Consider the following 11,115-nt stretch of genomic DNA (forward strand, 5'->3'; position numbering starts at 1 on the left):
GTACATTTACTCAAGTAGCCTACTGTACTTTTTTGAGGTACTTTTGCTTTACTGGAGTATTTCCAATTTTCTATACTTTTACTTCTACCCCACTACATCTCAGAGACAAATATTGCTCTTAAACTCCACTACAATTATTTGAAAACAAAGTTACTTTGTAGATTTTGATTATTATTACAAAACAAATATTAACCACTTCAGCCCTGTATACATTTATGCCAATCAATGTATACAAATGATTTACAAGATTGTAGATCTGCTATTTTCAAAGGATTTTTTATACATTTGAAAACTTGTGAAATGGGACATTTCATGCACAATGAATAGGATACTTTTACTTTTGGTACTTGAAGTAGGCTACATTTTGATACCAATATTTTTGTACTTTTACTCAAGTCAATTTTTAATTCCGGACTTTCACTTGTAACAGAGTATTTCTATATTTCAGTATTGATACTTTTACTTAAGTAAAAAATGTGAGTAGCCTACTTTTTCCACCACTGTGAGTTTAAATAACACTGAGGATTTTGCTGTGTAAACTTTAAAGAGTTCAGAAGAACCCATGGGGTCATGATGGAGGAGGGAGGGAGGTAAACCGTCGTTGAAGGGTAAAAGAAAAGACCAACCCACTTCATGTTGAGTCCTGCCCCGCATCCACTCACATCACATTCTAATGTCACTGTGGCCCAGGGTGATCGACAGAAGGAGCGTGTGTTCTGTTCTCTGACCGTGGGATATAACTGCCAATTCACAACTTTCAACGGGATATTCTCCACTTTTTTACAGGTGCGTCTGCTATGATTTGTCTGTGGATCTCCACTATTACAACGGGTTGTACTTAGGCTATGTGGTAGTCTATTGCAGTGGTTCCCAAACTTTTTAGCTCAAGACTCAAAAGAGAAATTAGACGTTTGCCCGGGACTCAAACAGTGAAAATAGCACATCTACAAGCTCACAAGTGACACGAAGAGCTTGTAGATTGGCTAGTTTCACTACTTCTTAAACTTTTATTTGAATTTATTTATGGACATTATATGATTTTTTCCATTTAATTTATCAAATACTTTTGAAAAATGAATTGATGAAAAGTTGAGGTTTTTAGTGTTTAGATTTTGTTTTAAATCTTTTGAAAAGCTACATATTTATTTTCAAATGTATACGGAAAAAAATAGATATTTACCCCTGACCCATAAAAATGGTCCGTGACCCAAAGATGGGTCCCGACCCACTGCTTGGGAAACAGTGGTCTATTGGCTCTCGTATCAGTTATTCGTTACTTTGATTAGGCTATCCATTATGTTGGAGATAAGACTAAATGTACCATAGTTTGAAATATAGTCTATAACTTTTCCCCCATGTCTACGAAATTGCGAATGTGAATAAACCAAGACATTGGCTTCTTTAATACAGATATATGCATTTTTGTAGATTATCTATTATACTAGGTTCCGTAAATCGCCTCAGTAGCCTTATTATCTCCATCCATCAACTCACTTTTCTATTTTAAGTACGATCACCTAAAAAAACATAGTAGCCTAGTCTACTTATACGTTTTTTTTTTCATTACTTAAATTATGCTTCCTTGTGTTTTACAATGTTGAAGATTTTTTTTCATAATATTTGAATCATCTCACATTTTATTTACTAAAAGGTAATTTCTTTACCCCCTCACTGTTTGGCATTACATTCATACAGGGATGGGATGTTTAGTCAATTCACATTCACAATATTGTAAATAGGCCTACAGTATGTAACTGGATAATGGATCCATTGTCTGCTTTTCATTCTTCTCCTGTCTTATAGTATCAATATAATAATATACTAACATTGTTTGTTTTTCTCTCTCTTTTTTCTCTCTCATTTTCTAGGTTTTTGGAGGACTGAGAGTGGCTCTCATTGCCTCCCCTTAGTGGACACATTAGGCATTGAAGAACCGACCCTGATTTGACAACACAAGGAAAAGACCAATACCATCATCAACTAACATTTGTTCCATTGAGAACAGAAGGGAACAAATTCACCGTAACAGACTTAAAAATCCAAAGACATTGTTTTTCTCCCTGAGGAATATATTTCTGCGTTTATTTTTTTTCAATAGTTTTTGAAAGAGAAATCATGCACCACCTAAGGACTATATGACACCGTATCAGTGGATGTAAAAAACAAAACAAAAAACAAAACACGGACAGAAGGCAACAACCTCCCATCGCAAATATTTTAAAAACATGGCTACGGAAGCCTCCCACGCTGCATACGCTGCTGTGGCCCCCTCTGCGGTGCCCATCACCCCATCAGGAGGGTACCTGGACCGGATGTTCCGGGCATATCAAAGCAATGATGTCATCATGGAGCATTATAACTTCACAGGCAAACTGAAGGAAAACAAATACAGGGACGGACTCAAACCCGAGGCCATCGCCTTCCTGCTGGTCTGCCTGCTCATTGTGCTGTTGAACGCTGTAGTGTTACTGGCTATCTGGAAGAATAAGAAATTCCATCTGCCCATGTACTATTTATTGGGCAACTTGACTCTCTCTGACCTGCTAGCCGGCTTTACTTACATGGTGAACATTATGACATCAGGGGCCAACTCACTAAAAATGACCCCCGTGCTGTGGTTCCTGAGGGAAGGGGGTGTGTTCATCATGTTAGCTGCCTCTGTCATCAGCCTGCTGGCCATTGCCATAGAGCGTCATGTTACCATGGTACGGATGAAGCCCTACCAAGGGGACAAGCAAGGACGGATGTTTGGTCTGATTGGAGCTAGCTGGGTGCTCTCTGTGTTGCTGGGCGTCTTGCCTGTCCTGGGTTGGAACTGTATGGGCAATCTAGAACAGTGCTCCACCGTCCTCCCCCTCTATGCCAAAAGCTACATCCTCTTCTGCATCACAGTCTTCAGTGCCATCCTGCTCGCCATCGTGGTGCTGTACGTGCGCATCTTTCACATCGTCAAGTCCAACACCCAGCGGCTGGGATCGGGTCCGCAGCGCAAAGGCTTGGTCCGCAAGTCTCAGAAGTACATGGCTCTGCTAAAGACGGTCACGATCGTCCTCGGAGTGTTCATCGTGTGTTGGCTGCCGCTTTTCATCCTCTTGCTTCTGGACTTCAGCTGCAAGGCCAATGAGTGCAAAGTGCTCTTCAAAGCCGACTACTTCTTAGGCATCGCCATGTTCAATTCTCTCCTCAATCCCCTCATCTACACCCTGACCAGCAAGGACATGAGGAGGGCCATTCTCAGACTGCTCTGCAGACACTGTCTCCTGACTAAAGATGGACATGTGAAGAAGATAGGAATCCCTTTCCTGGAATGCAGCACCAGTAAGGCTGATGCTGCGTCTCACAGACTGGAGGGCCTGGAGACTACAGTCTCTTCTGGAAACTTCACACCATCCACTATTAAAGCTTGGATGTCTAAGACATGACTGCTGCTCAGTGACTTAAGTACTATGTTATGAACTAAGAGTTGGACCACCAATTCTCCCTGGTTGGTCCTCTAGTCTATAATATAATGTACTATTGAGAACACATCATAAGGAATGTCACTCAGTTTTGGCATTATTCTCAAGGGCAGATAGTCAGGACTTTTTGGCTAGCTCTTCTCAATTTGCAATGACATATCCACAGTTCATACTGTGAAAATTGGCACTATATCCTTTCATAGATGGTGAAAGACTGCATCATGGTTCTACGTACTTGGAGTGCAGATGTCAGGACCACACGTCTACCGAACTGGCAATTTATTCAGTGGCTTGGTCAACAGAATAAAATTAAAAAACCCCATGCTGAAGGTTTGACATAAAAACGTAAATGGATGCTGTACATCAACAGACGACAGCCAAAAGAATCCAACATGAGATTCATCCTTATCTCTTCTCCTCCTGTGGTCAACACATAATGACATGTTGTTGAAAACTCTTGAGCATCCACACCCAAAAACTGTAGCCAAAGCCATGTAATTTCTGTCATCTGTACTTGGGAGAGCGGGAATTCTGGGTAGAAGTCCCCTCGACCAAGATCAGAGGCTTGGTGGCTTGGAGATGCACATCCCACGTCACATGGAGGCTTGAGGTGGTTGTTCAGAGCTTTGGAGGTCCCTTCAACATATGTAGCACCAGACATGATGGGGAGCAATAAAGCTAATGATGGAGGGTTGTTGACGCCTTCCTGGTTTTATGGACAAGAATGTGGCGATCACATGCCAAAAGTCCACGGTAGATTGTGGACAAAAACAAGATTCCTAAGAGCACTGCTGTTGGGGAAACGTTTAGCTCTTACGCAATGAAGTGATATTTATGTATTATTCCTCCTGTACACTGTGACATTTATGATCAGGTTATGATTCATTTATCCCACATAGTAGAGTATGTCCAAACGAAAACCACGCAATCCATGCATGGGCTGTGATGTCGAACATTTTCATGCCGATGAACGAAATCAGATTGTACTTAAAACATTTCTATTCCTGTCATACTGCCAAACAGTATACTGTGTAAATTAGTCTCCCTGAGCTTATCAGAGGTATAATCAAAGCTGTATTTAAGTTATGATGCCAATGTTTTATATGTACATTAAAATGACAAATAAACATATGACAATGTTATTTTATGATATTCTGTGTGCCCAAGAACTAAATACCTTTGCCTCTTTCAGTATGTTTTTAAAATGTAAAATTATCAATCTCGATCTCATGAAGGGTTATTTTTACTGTATCCAACAGTGGCCAGAAAGTAAATTTGTTTTACTAATAAGAATTGTTAAATTATTTCTAATCCACTATTAGCAAAATGTACAATTTAGGAATGCATGCACGTGTATTTGTGACCAACTGTTCAAACTAACATAATTTCCAACAACATAGATGAAAGACAAAGACTATGTAGAAAAGAATAACGCCTAAAACCCTGTCTTCGAGGAGGCATGCGACTGGTTGAGATACAGATGAACACTATTCCACAGATAAATAGTGAAAATATCTGATGTGCTGACAATGTGAGCTTGTAGATTGGCCATTTAAAAAAAATAGTCTTATATTATTTTACAATTTGGCCAATGTTTGACCCATTTTTAGCTGTGCAGTTTGTTGATTACTTTTGATGCAGTAATGGTCTTTTTTTAGAGGTATTAGAAATATCTTATAAGTCCTTAAATTGTCACTTTACTGTCATCTGGGGACCCCCCAAAATAATGTGGGAATCCCCCTGGGGGGGTCCCGACCCACAGGTTGAGAAGCACTGCTATAGGGCACAAGCAATGAAAATAAACTTTTACAAAAAAGGCTCACAAAAAGGTTTAAGGGTAGGTAAACATTATCTTTAACTGCATCGACAGGCAAGTGACATAATAGTTGACTTGATAGGAGATAAGCATTTTGTCATGACCTATTTTTCCATAACATTAGTAGGTTTTTGTTCCATTTCTGTGAGGTTAGCACTGCATTTTATCAAGTGAGATGACAAGTGGGGATTTCAGTGTCCTTAAAAGGCACATTTCAGCCACTACACTCTACATCTGAACAATATTTTATTCCAATTTTGACAATTTGTCTGTCTATCCTCATGTTCAACAAAGTTAAAGACACATTAAATGGATCTGCAGTGCCACCTGGTGGCAGACACTTCAGCAGTTTATTGCAGACGTGAGTTCTGTTTTAGCACACAAAAAAGGTTAATAACAGAAGTTACAGAAACAGACTAAAGATAGAACACATACAATCACACACAAAAAACACCCTTGAAAACAACTTTGTTTTGTGTTCACTATGACAATGTTATGACGATTATTTGTCTAATCTCCACTAGGCAGTTTCATTCAGCCAAGTTTACACACCATTTCCATACTTGCATGGACAATGAAAATATGGAAGCAAAGCATTAAATTACAACCACTGTCAAATGCAGAAGAAACTAGCAGGCCAGTCCTCATGGTAACGTAATCCTCTCCTCCTTGTCATAAGGTAGGAACACTCATGCAGGGCTGACTGCAACTATAGATTCTTAGCGATTACTTTTTTGATTGAATACTTTAACAGTTTGCAAAGAGTACAGTGGTAAAATTACAAAATGTTGCTAAAAGGATAACATAAAAAGCCCTGAGGGCTTGTTAACATTGTGGTCCTATGCATTATATAATTATATGTATAAAAATGCTCAAAACAGGGATCAATTATTAATCAATTGTTTTATTATTAAATTATCAAGGCCTTAAAGTAATTTTAAGTTTATCTTCCATTTATAACATGAAAATACCACAATGTCCAGTAGTCTAAACAGTCAACACACACACACACACAGCACTACTGTACTTGCTTTTTTTCAACAAGCGGTTTATTATGACACATACAATCACACACAAAAAAACACCCTTGAAAACAGAAAATAACTTTGTTTTGTGTTCACTATGACAAGTTCTTTACGGTTATCAAAAATGATCCGTTTCGGAACTGAAATATACTGCCGCATACATGCACACCCACATAATCCTCTTGGCACTAGTAGAAACCTCAACTATAACAAAACAGTACATAATACAGACTACAGGTGAAAGCAAACTCGCTCACAAACTGTCAAGAAGAGACACCACTATTTAGTTCAGAAGACATTGGAGAGCTTTGGATGGTCTACCACTCAGTGCTTATAAGAGCCCATAGCTGGTTGCTGACTTCACAAGGAGATACCTTAGAGGTATCCATGTTGATGGGAGTGGCCAGGTCAGCGCCATAGTGCACTAAGAAGGAGAGAAACAGATGAAAAACACTGAATACCCACGAAAACATAGTTTAGCTGTTAGGATTGAAGAGAAACTGATTGAGGGCAAATACCTCCTTTTAAAATGTTTGGCTCGGTTTCGTATTCCCACTTAATCTTGGTTATGTTGTGGAATAGCTGAGCAATGTGCCTGATGAAAAAAAAAAGAAGAGAACAACAAAGACCAGTGCAGCTCATCAACAACAAAATTACAATTGAATTTAGGCATCTTAGCTGACACTTTCATCCAGAGCGACTTACAAAAGTACAAGATCAGAGTAATTGGCATGAACCCTACTCAACAAACAAGGTAAATGGTCAATTAAATAGAGTGCAAAGAAAACTATTGGTGCTACTACTAATCAAAGCTGTCGCCTAGGAAGTGGAAGGGTACCATTTTGATCCCAGGTACTCCATGAGTAAAACACGGAACCCCTAAACCCTTAATTCCTTTAACTGTATACGTTTCAATTGACCATTGACTTTTATTTTGAATTATTTTTGTCCGAAATGTAAACAGCACGTGGTACAGTAAAACATTAAGGCTAAAAGGATAACACAAGTGGTCCTATATTTGACATTTGAAAACAACAATACATAGGCTGTGTAGTGTACAGGTTCTGAAATCTACATTTCTGCCTAGCCCCGAGCTGTAGCAAATCCAAATACCTTTGTACCATCTGTTGTTATCACTGAAGGCAACGTTACCAGGCAGTTGGCTGATGGGAGAACATTATGACGATAAATGATAATGGGACTCACCGAGCATCGGGGATGATCTCTGTAGTGCCTTCTTCCACCTCCTGCTCCAGCTTCTGAATCTCTAATTCAGAGGCTTTCAGCTTTTCTAGCTCCCTCTGCAGGAACCTGGTGGGTGGGCAGGTTAAGAAACAAATACCTGTTTTTCCCACCCCATTGGTCTACAAAAGAGCTCTTAACCACATATGTTGTGAGCTTTTATCCATTTAAAAAAAAACTGAAGATTTTTCAAATAAGAATTCACAAGAAAACAACTTTTGAACAAGCAATTAACACCAGTAAAGAACGAACAGCATCAACATTCACTACAAAACAAATAAAACCCTAAGGAAAAAACATCTGGCGAGGGAACATATTGCCAACTCATTTTTTAAGGACTTGATTACAAAAAAATAATAAAAAAGGGCCCACCAAGTTATCAATCAATCACACACACTCTCACATGCATCAAGGATACTCAATTTCTGAGTCTTTATTTTGGCTCCTTTCTGCTAATTTCCTAAGCTCCTCGTCCAAACTCTCAAGCTCTTGCAGATGATGGTTTCTCTTGTCTTCCATGTCGAGCAGCTTCTGGCCCACGTTCTCCTCAGAGACCGACAGATCTGGATAGAAATGGCACAGAAGGAGATTAGAGAGAACTAGAAACTCTGCAGCAGTACAGCACATACCTCTACTAATGTGTAGAAATACATAATAAGACCTTAAAAGTAATTTTATAAACTTCCTTCCATTTATAACATGAAAATAGCACAATGTCCAGTAGTACACACTCACACACACACACCTTTTTTTCGGCAAGCAGCTTATGTCAAATTGGAAAACTAAATTGCTTTAGTCTTGATGACTGTTTGTTCAGTAACAGGGGTCTCCTCGTCTCTCCCGCACTTTAATAAACAGAAAATATATTTTCAGGGGGATTGCCAATTTCAGCCAATCAGTGTTCCTGCTCCAGTTTTGTCTGCTCATTTTTTTTATGTCATCACTTCCAATCTCACTTGTTTATTCTGTATCCTATAAGAGTTCGCTCTCCTGATTGGATAAAATTGGTATCCTGACCTGAACATTTACATTCTGTTTACTAAAGAGCTGGAGAGACAGGGAGACCCCTGCTACTGAACAATGCTTTTTTGATTGATTGTAATTTTTAATAGGCAAAAAAATGTAAAACAACACAGTTACATTTATAATACTTTTGTCTAAAAGGTCCGACCAAAAAAGTCCTTGCGGACTTGTTTCCGTTGGGGTCCTTGAATTAATTTCATAGACATATATAGTAGGAACCAAACAGTTCAAATCAACATAATAAACAGAGAAAATTAAAAACCACTATGTACAAAAAAAGCATCATGAAAAATAAAATAAAAAATATATATACAAAAAAAGGGGAGGGGGGTCGTCTGTCTACAGGGAAACGAACAATGATTCCGATCAGAATATAGAGCTATTTTACACTTATTTTAAAAAAAAAAACTTACCCTACTTTTAATACAAAAACATAATCAAATCTAAGAGGAAGGAATGGGCCATTTAATATTGGTTTGTTCCAACTTGCCATTTAACATCCGTTTAACACCCTCCTTCATTTCCATGTGCTCTTTAACGGAATCCTTGGTTTCAGCAGTCAGAAGTTCCTTGTCTTTTGCAACATGGCTTTGGTTGATAAAGTTAATCAAGTCTGCTCCCGTCTCCACCAAACTTTCACGAGAGTGAGCCATGTTTGACAGCAAAACTGCAGAGGTGACAAAATAGGAATGTTACTGTGAGGTCATCCCTGCTGAGAGAGTGTGTCTGTGTCTGTGTGTGTGTGTGTGTGTGTGTATGTCTCACACACACACACACAAAACAGTTTTCTTTACCCTGCATGAAACATACACTATCGCTGTCAACCCAAGCAAATAAAACATGCGGTTACATTTGAAAATAAAAATGATATGCAGTGGTGGAAAGTAACTAAGTACATTTACTCAAGTAGTAGGTACTGTACTTCAGTAAAGTAAAAATACTCAAAATTGTACTTGAGTATTTCCAATTTTCAGTATACTTTTACTCCACTACATCTCAGAGGGCCAAGGCAAATATTGCACTTGACCCCACTACAATCATTTGAAAACATCCAAAATCCAGACTTTTACTTGTAACAGAGTATTTCTCCATTGCAGTATTGATACTTTTAAAACAAATTGAGCACTTTTTCCACCACTGAATGATATGAAATCGCAGCTGTGCTCATGTTTATGTATCAAAGCGGTGGAACGTTTACGGACGCTATCACAACATCTAGCTGGCTTCGTCATAACGGACAGAAAAAGCTACATCTTCGTGGTCCTGATTTTACATACAACTGTCAAAGCATTTAAACAGGTAGATGTGTACAAAGAAACATCATTTTGCTGGAATGTACAAACAATGTAAAATACATACCTCAATGTCTTTAAACGACTCTTCTGCGATTCAAAACTCCCCTCGCTCAGCGCGCCTTAAATTGCGTCACGTCCGGGATGGAACCAGTGTTGCCAGATTCTGTGAGAGAAACAAGCAACCAGGTCTAGACATGAGCACTTTAAACCATAGATATATAAAGGCTAGATGACTCACCCGCGCTGCTGGCCAATGGAGTACGACGTTGCCGCATGGCGGCCATCTTGAAACAGTCATTCATAACATTATGTCTATGGTGCATATACTTTGAAATAACCATAGCGTGCTCAATTTTCATCTGATTTTCAAACGGTTTGGTGTTTTGTAAACACCAAAGATGTAATAAAATTATAAAATTATAAAATAAAATAAAAAATAAAAAAACATGATTATAATTATAAGTATGCAGTATCATAACTACATCTTTGGTGTTTACAACACATCAAACCGTTTGAAAATCGGATGAAAATTGAGCACGCTATGGTTATTTCAAAGTATATGCACCATAGACATAATGTTATGAATGACTGTTTCAAGATGGCCGCGGTTGAGCTACGCTTGCGCCGTCCCCTTGAGCCATCTAGCCTTTATATATATCTATGCTTTAAACATCTACAAGCTCACAACGCGTCGCAATGCGAGCAACCCGCCGCAACTACCAATACAAGCAACACAACAGAAAAACAAGCCCGAAGTCGCTTATAATAAGCGAACTTGGCAACCCTGCATCCGGGATGGAACTACTTCTTTATGGGGTTTTTTATGGCGGTTGGCATCTTTATTCGTTGCATTAGCGCCCCTTCTGTTAATCCCAGTGCCCTTACTAACAATGATTTATCCCACAAACCCACAATTAAGAATGACACAATGTGACACAACACTGAGTGAATTAATTCACAAATCGAATGCCTTGATCGAATGCTTGCCATGTTTCTAAATTCTGGAGAGCCAGCACTTAGGGCCAGAGCCTGCTGGAGAGTGAGACACACACATATTTATTTTATATTATTTTAATAAGAAAGCCTATAACTGAAAGAGGGGCACAGGGCAAAGGATCCCAGGAAAGATTCATATGCCAATTGCCTGACGTCAGTCCCTGCAAGACAATATAACATTGCTCTGGTACAAATAATCCAGGAGGCTCAGAACACCTAACAATACTTCCCAAGCAAGCACAGTTGAATCCTGAGTGTGT

At 38.9% G+C, this 11,115-nt stretch overlaps 2 protein-coding genes across 2 annotated transcripts; one reads left to right on the forward strand and one right to left on the reverse strand.

Moving 5' to 3' along the window:
• The first annotated feature begins 668 nt into the window (after window positions 1–668).
• On the forward strand, window positions 669–4,610 carry s1pr5a (sphingosine-1-phosphate receptor 5a). The gene is made up of 2 exons (XM_080446710.1): window positions 669–786; window positions 1,869–4,610. The coding sequence occupies exon 2, from the start codon at window positions 2,226–2,228 to the stop codon at window positions 3,420–3,422; it is 1,197 nt and encodes a 398-aa protein (XP_080302836.1). The 5' UTR covers window positions 669–786; window positions 1,869–2,225; the 3' UTR covers window positions 3,423–4,610.
• Window positions 4,611–5,584: 974 nt separating this feature from the next.
• On the reverse strand, window positions 5,585–9,950 carry spc24 (SPC24 component of NDC80 kinetochore complex). The gene is made up of 6 exons (XM_080446633.1): window positions 9,924–9,950; window positions 9,055–9,231; window positions 7,960–8,104; window positions 7,506–7,610; window positions 6,818–6,894; window positions 5,585–6,723 (listed from the first exon to the last, which is right to left on the reverse strand). Exons 2-6 carry the CDS (start codon window positions 9,215–9,217, stop codon window positions 6,617–6,619), a joined length of 597 nt encoding a protein of 198 aa, XP_080302759.1. The 5' UTR covers window positions 9,218–9,231; window positions 9,924–9,950; the 3' UTR covers window positions 5,585–6,616.
• Between the last annotated feature and the right edge of the window lie 1,165 nt (window positions 9,951–11,115).

Source organism: Gymnoscopelus braueri, assembly GCF_963280865.1.
Source record: "Gymnoscopelus braueri genome assembly, chromosome: 13".
Classification (NCBI taxonomy): domain Eukaryota; kingdom Metazoa; phylum Chordata; class Actinopteri; order Myctophiformes; family Myctophidae; genus Gymnoscopelus; species Gymnoscopelus braueri.

Coding starts and splice junctions, on each gene's coding strand:
- s1pr5a (XM_080446710.1), top strand. CDS start 2,226: ATGGCTACGGAAGCCTCCCACGCTGCATACGCTGCTGTGGCCCCCTCT.
- spc24 (XM_080446633.1), bottom strand. CDS start 9,217: ATGGCTCACTCTCGTGAAAGTTTGGTGGAGACGGGAGCAGACTTGATT. Junction 8,105..9,054: donor TGTTAAACGGATGTTAAATG/GCAAGTTGGAAC, acceptor ATTTCTATCCAG/ATCTGTCGGTCTCTGAGGAG. Junction 6,724..6,817: donor GCCAAACATTTTAAAAGGAG/GTATTTGCCCTC, acceptor TCTCCTTCTTAG/TGCACTATGGCGCTGACCTG.